The 14,331-nt window shown below is 40.6% G+C and overlaps 1 protein-coding gene across 1 annotated transcript in view; it reads left to right on the forward strand.

Moving 5' to 3' along the window:
- MME (membrane metalloendopeptidase) overlaps positions 1–6,658 on the forward strand; it is a 92,544-nt gene extending 85,886 nt beyond the window's left edge. The window contains exon 22 of the mRNA XM_003416139.4: positions 4,646–6,658. Within this exon, the coding sequence (XP_003416187.1) occupies positions 4,646–4,745 (100 nt within the window). The 3' untranslated portion in view covers positions 4,746–6,658. The remainder of the gene's footprint in view (positions 1–4,645) is intronic.
- Positions 6,659–14,331: the final 7,673 nt, after the last annotated feature.

The raw sequence follows: 14,331 nt of genomic DNA on the forward strand, positions 1-14,331 counted from the left end.
AAAAGGTTGTTCTCCCTTAATATTCTAGAAATTGAATCCTTGGTTTAAAGTTATCGACTTCTTTTTGGAAACCCACTTTTCAATAAACCATCTGCAGTCACTCCAGGGAATGGTTATTTGTTATGAAAGTTTTTACTATAATCGATAAATGTGTTCCTAAAGTTATTCAGATGTAATATTTCTGTATCACATGTGAGGATTTGACAGTTTTTACAGCACGTCAAAGTAGACAAAATGGTCCCAATGCTACGTAGATTCTAATGGTGGTAATTTATGTGCTCTGATTGCTCAAAAAAGGACTCTTTACAGGACTAACACCATCTCACGATGCATGAAATGTTCTTCCACAGCTTAATTTTTAAGATTTTTGAAAGAATATTATTTTTAGTATTTTGTGCAGACATTTTCAAGCAATATGTCTCTTTTGTGCCTTCCATTTTGATGATTTAGGTCATGCTTAGGTTAAGCCATCCTTGAAATACTGATGTTTCCTCCGTTTACTCTAGATACTAGCATTGGTTTCTGATACCTTTATAAATGTCAGTATGGATTTTGACGAGCCTTATGAAATTCCTATTAACACCTGTTAACCCTTGCCTGATACCTAGGAATCTATTCAGGCATTTATTTCTTCATGAATTTGTAGTGCAAAATATGCTGGTCAATATAACTTAATTGTAAGGACTCCTGAAAATTAATTAATAGTAATGATTGGATAGTCAATTCATGAATGATAGCCAACTTCACAGCCAAGTCATTCCTTTAAAAGAAGTAACAAAAGGGTGTTTGAGGGCCCACGAATTGCAAAAGCTCATCAAGTAATTTAAAAATACAGTTAATTGTGGGCAGACATCGTCGGATATATTCTATGACATAAAGGCCGTTCTTTGTCACATGACGTTAAACCCCATATCTTTTAGATATTTTGAACACAAGGGATTATTTGCCAAGGAAATAAGAGCCTTTATTACTTTCTGTTATTTTACACATAAGCACGAGAACGACATAGTTTTCGTAGAGCCTGAAATTCATGTAAGCCTCTATGTTATATTAATGAAAGACAACCCGTCTCTTAGAGAAATGATTCATTTTATTAATAATGTATCTATTTTCAAAATGGATTATTTATATCATCCATCTGAAGATTTGACATTATAAACAACGAAACACTAATTAGAGCCTTAGGAAAATGCATGAAAACCCCAGTGCGTTGGTGACCTATTTATTCAGCATCAGATTATCTAAGTGGAGTGTTGAGATGGAAGGAAATGATGGAGAGCTGATGGAGCGTCTCTACGTTGCTAACTCCCAATAGTGCTTTAGGAAGACTTTCTTTGAGGTTGTATTTTAATTTCTTTAATGTTTTTAAGAGACAGGTAGAATTCAGTCCTGGGTTTGGACATTTTTACTGAAATATTTGTCCCCACATAACTATCTAAGACATTATCTTTTGGAAAAAAAAAAAAGTAATAAAATAAAAGCAAAATTGCATCTGTACCCATCAATAACTCTGAAATATTTGTCCTGTGAGCCCAGAAGCTTGCTTCTCAGGACAAGGAACGGTCAGGCCAATGTCATGACTATGCCCCAGCTAGTATGTGGGGCTTCCTGCATTGGGAAAGGACTGGATTAAAAGAAGTCAAAGCCTTTTCCATCTTAGAGTCCTTGACCCTAGAACCTAAAAGACCAGTGCAAATCCCTGATGTCTGAGATCTTTTAATTCCTCCATATATGATCACTCTTGACAGTGTATCAGGAGTGCATTTGTTCTTGAACATTCAGATGTAAGAAATGACACATTATTATATATATATGTATATATATATATATTTTTTTTTTAATCAAATTAAGCTCTAAGCTCCCACCCTAAGCCAGCAGGTGAGGCATTTAATTTCAGTAGTTTTTCCCCATGCTAGAGTTATACAGAAATCCAAAGGCATCACATGTCTAGAAGTTAGGGAATAACCTCCAGCTTCAGTTTGCACTTGTCACTACCAAGGTATAGGTGGGTGATCCACCTGTAGTCAGTGGCTCCATTTCCTGCCACAGTTCTTCATGTTCTGGTACCCCAGTAGCCACATACCATCCTATCAGGCATCTTCTCAGAGTCCTGCTCAAAAAAACCAAAACTAAACCCTTTGCCGTAAAATCAATTCCAACTAATTCCAACTCATAGTGACCCTACAAGACACAGTAGAACTGTCCCATTAGAGTTCCCAGGGAGCACCTGGTAGATTCAAACTGCTGACCTTTCACTTAAGCACTATGCCACCAGGGTTTCCCCTGCTCAGAAGTGGGAGGAAAGTTCTTGTCATTGACACCACTTGCTGTTACTAGACCCCTCTCCAGCCTTGAAGAGGCCAGTTTTCTCCCTCTTGAGTGAACTGGAGCCCTGGTGGCACAGTGGTTAAGCATTTAGCTGCTAACCAAAAGGTCAGCAGTTCAAATCCACCAGCTGCTCCTTGGAAACCCTATGGGGCAGTTCTACTCTTGCTGTGAGTCAGAATGGACTTGATGAGTCGGAATTGACTTGATGGCAATGAGTTTGGGTTTGAGTAGACTAACAGATGTAAATTGCCCAGCTCTGGTCCTACTGCAAACTCTAGCACACCGCCCCCCACACATACACACTCTAGGAAGATTCCTTTTAATTGTCTTCTGTGAAACTGCAAAAGTTTGTGTCCTCTCTGAAGGATAGGGGAGTTGTGGTGATGGGGCTTGGAGGGCCAGTTGAAGTGGTGACAGGTGACACATTAGGGGATCAGACTTTTGGAAATGCCATATGAATGTCTGGAATGGGGATAGAGAAATGAAATGCTTTCTTTCCCACCTAGTTGGTCTACAGCAACAAATAACAAAAACACTGAGTAATGTTTTCCTTCAGGATGCCCTAAAACCCCTCTATAGGTAGTCACTACAACTAGGTCCCACCCAGTATTCGCTGTCTCTTGCAGTGTGCAAAGCACTGTGCCAGGCATTGTGGTACAGCAGGGAGCAAGATACACATTGCCCTCATAGAGATTACCATCCAGTCGGTGTGTCAGTAAAGACCATAAATTGTGAAAAATGGTCTGATGGTGACAGTACAGGCGGAAGAAGTAACTTACACAGTATTCAAAGAAGGCGTCTGAAGAGGTGGAGTCTAAGTGGAGGCATGGAGGCTGAGAAGGAATCAGCGAGGTTACCACCCCCAAGGAACTTTCCAGGGACGGGGGTCAGCATGAGCAGCAAGCCCTGAAGAAGCAAAGAGCTTGACAGGTTTGAGGAATGGAAAGCAGGTCAGCCTGGCTCCAGCCTAGAGAGGAATGGGAAGAGAAACCTTCTCAGAGGAGGCCAGACATATCGGCCGGAGCCACTGGGGCCTTGGAGGCCATAGTTAGGAGTCTGAATTTCCTTCAAAAAGGTTTTAAGTTAAACTAAATAATCTGATTTAAATTTTTAAAGATCACTCTGGCAGTGTGAGTGCAGAGGTCTTGTACACGTTAGTACATCTGCCATTTTTAGAGATTTCAGTAAATCGGAATTTACTCTCCTGTTACTTGCTCCCGCAAAATAGGAGTAGAAAAGCGTCAGTGAGTGAATAGCCTTTGGCCTTTCTTACTCCGCCTCCTCCTCCCGCCCTAAGATGGGTGTGAAAGGATGGCCCCAGGAGGAGAAGGGAAGGCGCTAGTTCAGAGTTGAAGCAAAAATCTCACCTCTGCATTGTTTTACTGGCCTGCATCTCCTCTCTGACGCTGCTCGGTGCCAGTAAGTGTGTCGGACGGTGTTGTTTTTGCCCGTTGGGGTCAGAGATAAGAAGAAATTGGTATCTTGCCAGCCATTTCCAGTTATTCAGGCTGAATCTAGTTTGTAATCTCTAAAGAGTCCTTTTGGGGGAAAAATCCACTGTCTTCCCTACTATATCAAGTCAACAAATACCTATATAAGGCCAATTGTATTTATTATTGTGTAAGCCCTTACAAGATAAAGTGAGATATGATGTTCTTATTCTCTGACCGAACTCTTAGTAACTGCAACTTCAAATATGAATTATTCGTTTATTTTAAAAACATGTATGGAGTGGAGTCCCTGGATGGCTCAAACGGTTAAGCACTCAACTCCTAGCTAAAAGGTTGGCAGTTCGAACTCACCCAGAGGCACCTTGGGAGACAGGGCTGATGATTTGCCTCTGAAAGATCCCACCGCCTTGAAGACCCTGTGGAGTAGTTCTACTCTGCTCACATGGGCTCACCATGAGCTGGAGTCGACTCGTCAGCAACCAACAACGGTTTATAAATTATCAACTCCCCATGACAACCTATTATTACTGTTAATTATATGAATTTTGTAGAAAAGGAAACTGAGGCACAGAGAGGTTAAATAAATATAACTCAAAACCATGATTGAAACCGTGCAGCCTGGCTCCAGAATCTGTGCTCTTGACTCCCACGCTTCACTATATAGACTCCACTCTACACACTTTTCCTTTTATGAACTCTGTTAATGAGAAGGGACACCATTCCAGCAGCTTAAATTCATTTTTCTTTGTAAACTGTCAATTCCACGTTTACTCGTTTGGTCTGCAGAGAGGAATTCTATGGATTTCCGAAGTGGTGTGAACAAGGGTTGCAAATGCTGACGGTGACTTTTTTTGTTTGTTTTGAAGGATTATTGGGACTTTGCAGAACTCTGCTGAGTTCTCAGAAGCCTTTAATTGCCCCAAGAATTCATACATGAATCCAGAAAAGAAATGTCGGATTTGGTGATCCTCCGGAGACGCTGTGTAGCCCTTGGCTAGACTTGCCAGCACCCCAGAAATGAGGAACTCTCTCTGCGAAAGAAAGCAGACCACGGAGATCACCGTAATTACTTGGGAGTATTTAACAGAGATGAGAGGACCTCAAAATGATAACTGCTTTGGAATTGTAATAAAAACAAAGTTAGGTTATTTTGGAAAGGGTATGGAAAGAGGAGACCGTCTGATGTCTATCAAATCAATTTCTTCTCGTTGTATAATGCTTCGTTTCTAAAGATGACATTACCATTTATTTCTGTTTCTCATTGGGTCTACCAGTTTGATGTTGCCACTTGGAATCAGTGTTTCCTACTTGTTGATGTAGACTGGGATTTCTCATCAAAGGGGGAAAAGACATTGAGGAATAGTTGAGACAGGACAGCAGAAGCACTGTGGAGACACGATAGTGGGAATCCATCACCTGAAGTCTTTGCTTCTTACTTTTATTTGCAACATTTACTTTCCTTCAGAAACCTTCCAAGGATTTCTTATACATATTTGGGCCTTGGGACTTAGGTAGTTGGAAACTAATTTTGCTATTATCAGTTGCTGATTCTAAGATCGTTTTGTTTTAAGCACTCTTAGGACAAAAAAAATGAATGTCTAAAACTGTGTCCGTTGTACCCACTTTGACTGATGTTGAGATTCTTGGGGCCTCCTGCAATTTTCTGAGAATTTATTTCTCGCTCTCTCTCAAAACTTGGTCTTTTTGATAGATTTTTAGTAATGTATAAATAATAATTTTTATATTTAATTATTAAATTACATGTATGACTAAGTAACTGTTATTATAGGTAATCATTGAAGATGGACATTTCGGGTAGAGTTCTTTACTCCGAGACACATAGTTAGGAACCAAGATCTGTAACGTGATGTACAGATGAAGATTTGAGACTTTTCAAACTTATAAATCATATTGATGAAAAGCTTTAAGCACAAACTTTGGGTTTAAAAAATGCCATCGGATGGTTTTCTAGAGATCCATAACACTTGTGGTTTACAAGCAGGACTTTAAAATTAAGTCCATCCCTGAGGGTGCTATGCGAAAAGGGCAAAGCTGCATCAGTGTAGCACCACAGATAATAAAGTTGGGAGCCTGTCACTCACTGGCCAGCTGTCTAGCTTTGGAAAGGGCATTTCTGAATAGAAATGGGAGGCTTCGGCACCTCCAGATGGGCCTGCTTTTTGAATTTGGACTTGAGGAGAGTTTTGGAAGGTGTCTAACCCCTGGTGGGAGATCATCTCTCGAGGGTCTTCTCCTCTTTTCCTGTCCTACTGTCTAGTTTGGTGCATTTCATTACTTAAGGTTTTATAGAAGAGGCACACCTCCAAAAGTTCTAATTTTTTCCTAATGTAACATAAAAGAGAATTTCTATCCAAAAGAAGGGTATTGGTTTTCCTGCCTCTTGAAATATGCCCATTTACCTTTTGTAAAAAAAAGTTATTGAACTATAACATATATACAAAAATTGTATAAAGCATAAGAGTATAATTTATCCAACTGAGCACAGCCTGTAACCAGCACCTACAAGCAGAGCCCTGCTAACATCCTAGAAGTGCCTCCAGGCACTTCTCTCCTCCAAGGGCAACTATTATCCTGACTTTTGTCTAATATCATACATTAGCTTTGCCTATTTTTGTCCTTTATATAAATGGAATCAATCAGCACATATTCTTTTGTGTCTGGCTTCTTTCACTCAGTGCTACATTTGCGAGATTCATCTATATTGTTGAATTTAGTTGTGGCTCATTCATTCTCATTGCTGAATAATGTTCCGTTGTGTGACTATACTACAATTTATCCTGTTGTTGATGGTCACTTGAAGTTTCCAGTTTGGGGCTGTTACAGACCGTGGCTTTTAACTTGAGACTTTAATGGACACATTTCCCCAACTTCTTCCTAAAATCATTATAAATATTAAAAATATAGTTCCAAACTGAACATGGATATAGCTACCTTTTCCGCCTTTTATCACCACCACCATTACCATAGATAAAGAATACTTATGTTTGTATTTCCTAAAAAAATTTTTTTAAAGATATCTAAGTAATGTAAGCAGTCGGAGCGATAGAAGCTGCCAGCCATAAACAGACCAACTGTCTCTGAGTTATTTAATTCCCATCCCATCAGACTAGATGGAGAGCCAGAAGTGAAGGGTGACTAGTACAAATTATAAAAAGACACTTAACTCCCCACTGTTAGCTCTTTAAAACCATCAGGCTCCCATCCCTAGGGAAGGACTTCAGTGAAAATTTCTGGGAAAGAAAATTTCCAGTGCCTGAATACCCTCTCTTTATAAATATAAGATTTTCTGTGGCCAAGGAGAGAGTCAGTCAGAAGACCAGCACCTCCCCACTCCTCACACATGCGGACATCATTAATTGTACATGGTGCTCTTTCTTGAGTCATAGGGAGTTTTATGATCCCTCTCAGTCTGGTACCTTAGGTAGCCATGTCAATCATTTGGAGTCATCATGTCGAATAAGACCCATCTGTAACCTTACGTGTAAACCCATTGACTGTGGCCAAGTGCTGGTCAAGGAAAGAGTTTAGAAGCTGACACACCAAGGGTTAAAGTATCTTATTCTCAAGAGCTGATGGAACTCAGGAATGAAGATACCAAAAAGTTCTCAGTAAAACCCATTGGTAAGGAATCTGTTTCCATGCTGAAATGTCCATATGGGTTCAAGCTGTAAAGGATGCGATCCTTGGAGAACAGGCTTGTTCTAGTCTTATTCTGCTGCTATTGTCAAAATAACCTTGGGCACCTGCTTTTCCCATCTGAAAGAACAAAGCATTAGGTTCTATCAGTGGTTCTCAGCAAGAGAAGAATATGTATGTGTCCAGCGCCACCTTACCCTTAATCTGCCCTCCAGTTAAGAACTACTAGACAAGATAATCTCAAAAATTCCAACTAACTTCCTGAATCCATAGAGACCACATTTTAATCCAAAGGAAAAGAGCCAAAGCCTTATCTAATGGGTCTATGCTGTTAACGTTAGGCATTTAGATGGTGCCTAAGAGCTTGGCTGCTAACCAAAAGGTGAGCAGTTCGAATCCACCAGCTACTCCTTGGAAGCCCTATGAGGCAGTTCTACCTTGTCCTATAGGGTCGCTCTGAGTTGGAATCCACTCAACCAACAATGAGTTTGGTTTTTGTTTTTGTTTTTTCTGGTTTTATCATTCCTGTAGTCACAGGTGGAGTTCTCCAAGTAGAAAGTATCTATTAGTTGGGAAAGAAAGTAAGACTCCACCCGAGAAAGATAGAAAATCAGAAATTTTTATCTCTGAACAAAAAAACCCAAAAATTTTACACGCTTGCTTTTTTGCCTGGTCAACTCTGTTCTAGTCACCCTATTTAAGCCCCCATCCCATTTACAGCTTCAAAAAAAATGTTCAGGTCAAACGGAGCTGTTTCTGTGTAACGTTACACTTCCTGCTAACTTAAAATCGAATCTTCAACGCTGAACAACATAAATTATTTTACCAGTGTGCTCTTGTTTCTACCGCCACATTCTTCCAAAGGTACCGTCGTCTTTTTTATTTGATTTGTTTTCAAAAGTTAAGTGAGAAGGTTGTCAAATGCTGTATGGAGCCACAGCATAATTAGAGGACAGGCAGAATTCTGCCGAAAGTGTCTTTGTGCACTGTCTTCTGGGCTGAGGGACTTGATTTTTGCCTAATCTTTTTTGTTGTTGTTGTTGTTCTTTAGGTGAAAGTTTACAGCTTCAGTTAATGTCTCATGCAAAAATGTATACACACATTGTTAGGTGACATTAGTTACAGTCCCTATAACGTGACAGCACACTCCCCCTTTCCACTCCAGGTTTCTTGTGTCCATTCATCCAGTTCCTGTCCCTTCCTACCTTCTCATCCTGCCTCCAGATAGGAGCCGTCCATTTGGTCTCGTGTATCTGATTGAACTAAGAAGCACACTCTTCACGAGTATTATTTTATATCTTATAGACTAGCCTAATCTTTGTCTGAAGAGTGGGCTTCGGGAATAGTTTTAGTTCTGGGTTAACAGAGCATCTGGGGGCCATGGCTTCTGGGGTTGAGGGACTTGATTTTGATCAGGCGAAGAGAAGGGCCATGCATGACTGGTATCAACATGGCACATGTTTATTGCATGCTAATCTTTAATCATGTCTTCCTAACTTCGGTTCCTTTGTATTTTGCCTTTCCTTTAAGACAGTGTCGTTTTCAACTTCATAGCCAAAAAAGCTGTGCTTCTGTTTTGTTTGACTACACAGATCTTTTAGTTTGTGCAAGAGAAGCCTGGCAGAAAAACAAGCATTGACTCTTGCCAGAAATAATGGTAAACTTTCAGCGTGGGCAGTGTAGAAAGACCGGGAAGCCTAGTCAATACGACTAAATTCCTGGACTTCAGATTTCCTTCCTACCCAGACCCTAACAATTTTTGCGGGGATCAGGCGTATTAACCTCTTACTGTACTCCTAGAAATGGACTTGCTCTCTCCAATCAGATCTTACCAAATTACAGTAAATTCGTAAAGCTTACTCTATATCCAGGAAGAAACGAATAGGGTCTAGTACCTGGGTTATTGATCCTCAACACGCATACTGTGAATGCTCTGTGTTCCCTGAAATATGGAACCAAAGATGTAATGCTCAGATGTTAGCGGCGGCTTTGTTTAGAGTACCAAAGAAATAGGGAGGAAAATCTACAGAGCCGAAAATGTTTAACTGTGTTAAATGAAAATACAAAAAGGACACAATGTTGAATATGCATTATGATTTCAGCTATGTTAAAATATCCTTACATAGTAAAGGAGTGGAAGAATTTATGCCAAAAATTGACAGAGGCTGTCTCTGTGTCTCATAAGGGACTCTTGTGTCTTTTGTTGTTGTTCTTATGGTTTGTTTCTCTGCATTTTAAATTTTTCTATAATGAGAAAATATTACTTTTTAAAAATCCTTTAAAAATGTTATTTGAAAGGAAAGAGGATAGAAGGGAGAGAAATGGGGGGAAATTGAGTAAAAAAAGAGAAATACACTTCCTCTGAACTTTAAGGTTTGTTAATTTATTTAAGAAGCTATCCAGTTTGGTGCTTCAGGCATAGAGCCAAGAACTCCTGTGAGTGGCTGTTGGTCAGGAGGCTGACGGGACAGGTCCGATCTCATGGTCAATGAGGTGGTTTGACACCTGGTTCGCACAGAGCACGGGAATCCGCTGGACCTTCCTCTGACGGCTCTGAGTCGGAGTGGTTCTGGGAGAACAAAGCACGCGCTCTAGAGTGTTGATTAATTTATTCTGAACATGCTAAGGGTGGACTGGTCTGGCCACACTCGCTCATCTGGCCTCCCCGCCAGAGCAAACCTTGACATTTGGGAAACACTGACCAAGGTTAAGCATCAGCGTATGATTGTGAGACAGAAGTCAGTAGATAATTGCAATGATCAGACCTGAACCCTTCATCTGGTGGACACCATGCTTTACCTGGTGGTCAGATGCTAGAATTAAGAGGTTGGCCAGAGAGAAGGTAGAAAATGCAGCTAATCCCAGGTGACTCACTGCTTGTCGTCAGATGTCGTCAGGTCGATTTCGACTTGTAGGGACTCACTGCTTATGTGTGCTTATATTAGTCAAGACTTTGGTTTGCAAGTGCAGAAATCAAACACACTAGTTTAGGCCAAACTGGAAATGTTGTTGATCCCATTACCAAATGTGGGGTGGGTATGAGTACCTGGCCTTCTTTCCATGGGTCCACACTGTCACAGACTGGCTTTGTCCACAAGAAAGCTATGATGGTCAGTCACTCCCAGGTTCTCATCTTCCCTTCCCAGAATCCAGGCTTCTAACTATCATCCACACTGGACAAATCCCTGAGAAAAACTGGCCCGTTTTGTTAACATGCCAACCCTGTTGGATAAGGCCAGTCTGTTGGGGGGATGTGTAGAAATTCTGATCGTTGATTCCCTGGGGAATTGGGAAGAGCCGCTTCCCAAAAGAAGAAAAGCACCCTTCCTAGAAGAAAAGAAGACCAAGTAGATGTCCACAACACCAGTAAGTTATATTTAAGAAAAGAAAGTCATTCATGGTGGGAAGGAAGAGATATATATGGAGTATGTATTATAAGCCAGCCACATAATTTAGGTTGTTTATATAAATTTTCCATTGAAGACACCTAACCTGTGAGTTCAGCATCATGACCCCCATTTTACAGCTACTGCAGAGCCCTGGTGATGAAGTGCTTAAGATCAAAAAGTCAGCAGTTCAAATCCACCAGCCGCTCCTTGGAAACCCCATGGGGCCATTCTACTCCATCCTATAGGGTCGCTATGAGTTGGAATCGACTCGATGGCAGCATTTTTGTTTTGTTTTGGCAGGGAGGTTTACAGATATTGAATTTCAGTTTCCAAGAGGTTAACTCATTTGCTCAAATTCACACAGATAGTAGAAGACAAAGCTGAGGACCAAACCAAGGTATGTTGAAGTCCAAAGTCTGTATAAATTTACTATTAAAGGTCTCTACATCACTGTAAAATGCATTTTAGCCTACCAAAATCAACTATTTATTTGTGGTTAGTAATTCCCAAAGCAATGATCTTTAAAGAAAAACTAATGAAGAACAATGTATTCTCCAGTTTTCTTTTGTTTATTCAATCCTTTGCTATTTTTAAAGAAACGTTAGGTATTTTCAACAGTTAATCAGTAAACATTTATTGAACAGTTGCTGTGTTCAAGGTACTACCTTAGAAGCAAAAAAAAAAAAAAAAATTAGTTAAAAAAGAAGTGTTCTTTGGCCAGCTCTACACTTGTCCTCTACATACATTCAGTTGTTGGCTGATCAAACCCTGGGTACCTTTTTTTTGTGTGATTCACCCCTAATGGGCCCACTAAAACCAAGCCAAGCCTGTTGCCATACAGTCAATTTCAGCTTGTAGCAACTCTATAAGACAGAATTGAACTGCCCCATAGGGTTTCTAAGGAGCGGCTGGTGGATGTGAACTGCTGGTCTTTTGATTAGCAGCCGTAGCTCTTAACCTCTGCGCCACCATAAATTAATACAGCTGGCCTTTTGAAATAGGAGAGACTTTACGGACATACGCAAACACATCACCCAGCCAGGTGTGTGTTCTGCCAAATGATACAGGAAAAATAAAAACAAAATTTGAGAATTCAGATGGCTTTCCTAGTGTGCCAGAGACATCCTGGAAGAATTAACACTTAAATTGCATTTGACAGCATAGATGATGGGGTTTGGACAATTAGAAAAGGAAGCAAGGAAATATTCCCGCTGAAGGGTACCTCGTATGCAAAATTAGGCAATAACAAGCAAAACTTGCACAATTCTGCGCAGTCAGGCCAACTCTGGAAGGAGGCAACAGCGGGGAATACGCCATCTGAGTGAGTCTGTTGGCACAGTTACTCATTATTCGCTGTTGACTTTTTGACATCTCTTGATGTCCAAGCTTTCCTTACTTATTCAGGCATCTTATGCTGTTATCAAAGTTGACTCATTATTATTCTACTTTGAAAAAAAGCCCTGAGGTGCTTCTTGCATTTATTGAAAGTTGTGTGACAAGGATAACGTTTGTCCTCTTTCTTGGAATTTAAAACTCTGCTCTTAATTCCAAGCCCGTGGCTCACTTGCTGCACTGAGCAAATACTAATTTCTCTGCACTTCCATTTCCTCAGAATTAAAATTGGAGCTAGGATCAAGGCCTTCTGAAACCAGAAGGGAGGTTGATGGAGTGTTTTGCAAACCAAACTCCCTGGAGAATGGTGGAAGGTATCAGAGTGCAGATGAACTAGGGCTCAGTGTCCTGGATCTAGATCTGAGAGAGCCACATAGACCCAGGGACACCCAGGTTCAAAGCCAAGGCCAGCCAGATGGCCACACGGCAAGCATTTGCTCCTCTAAGCCTCTATTTCCTCCTTTTCAATGAAAACGGTCATAATCATTCAGACCTCTGTGGGAAGAAGATCCCACCCATGTCCATAGTCGATTCTGACTCATAGTGACCCTATTTGGGACAGAGTAGAACTGCCCCTTAGGGCTTCCAAGAAGTGGCTGGAAAATTTGAACTACCAACCTTTTGGTTCTCAGCCAAGCTCTTAACCACTTCGCCACCAGAGCTCCAGAAATTGTACCAGTTGCCAACAAATTGTACATTTGACAGAATTGGGATTTAATGCCTTGATGGTTACTTCTCACTTGTCTATGACACTAATTAAGCTCTGTGCATCCTGAAGAATACAAGGGTTTTGACTAAAAGACCAGAATTTTGTTTTTCTTTTTACCATACAGGCAGTCCCCGGGTAGTGAACATCTGGTTTATGTACAGCCCATAGTTACTAACCAACCCCTGTAAAGCTTATTACATTAAAAACCCGAGGTATATGCAATGATTCGTACTAACAGACACGACTTTGTGACACGCATCAAAACATTATTATTATTATTACTGTATTATTATGTTAAAGATGTTTTAGTATATCTAGAAGCGTTTCTTTAAAGTTTTTTATGCACGGAGAGGTTTACTATATAGTAAGACAAGCGTTTGACTAATTGACATTAGATTCAAATAGTTCATACCTGTTCCAATTTACATACAAATTTGACTTAAAGACAGGAACAAAACCCACGGGTATGAAACTCATTTGTGATCCAGGAACTACCTGTACTGTCTTCCATATTGCTCTAAGTGACTGCCATTCTTGACCCCTTTTGAATCACTCTTCTCACTAGACACTCTTGAAACAGAAAAAAACACAAACAGTGCAATCTTTTTTATTGTGCTTTAAGTGAAAGTTTATAATTCAAGCCAGTTTCTCATACAAAAACTTACACATACATTGTTATGTGACCCTAGTTGCTCTCCCTACAATGTGACATCACACTCCTTCTCTCCTCCCTGTATTTCCAATGTCCATTCAACCAGCTTCTGTCTGTCCCCCTCCGCCTTCTCATCTCCCCTCCAGACAGGAGCTGCCCACATAATCTCATGTGTCTACTCTAGCCAAGAAGCTCACTCCTCACAGTATCATTTCTGCCTTATAGTCCAGTCTAATCTTTGTCTGAAGAGTTGGCTTCGGGAATGGTTTTAGTTTTGGGCTAACAGAGAGTCCGGGGGCCGTGACCTCTGGGGTCCCTCCAGTCAGACCATGAAGTCTAGCCTTTTGACTAGAATTTGAGATCTGCATCCCACTTTTCTCCTGCTCCATCAGGGAAAAGTGCTGCCTTTTAACCAGCAAGGGAGTTCCTCAGAAGTAAAAGGAGCAAAAGCAAGAACACACTCAAAACAAAATTGAAGTTTGGGGCAAGATAATTTGGGGAAAACAGTTTACAGTACTGTGCAAGTGTCTTCACTTGACTCAGAAAACATCCTTGGCCCGAAGGCCTCGGGAAAGCTATTTAAATTCTTTGAAACTTAGTTTGCTCAGAAGCAAAGTATGGACATGTAATCAGTTTTTTGTCATTCAGGTATGTAGCAGGCAGAATAATTGACCCCAAAGATGTCTACATCCTAATTGCTAAAACCTGAGACTGTTACCTAGCAAAGCGGAATTAAGGTTGCTAATCAGTTGA

This window comes from Loxodonta africana, chromosome 23 (assembly GCF_030014295.1).
Source record: "Loxodonta africana isolate mLoxAfr1 chromosome 23, mLoxAfr1.hap2, whole genome shotgun sequence".
In the NCBI taxonomy this organism is placed as follows: Eukaryota; Metazoa; Chordata; class Mammalia; order Proboscidea; family Elephantidae; genus Loxodonta; species Loxodonta africana.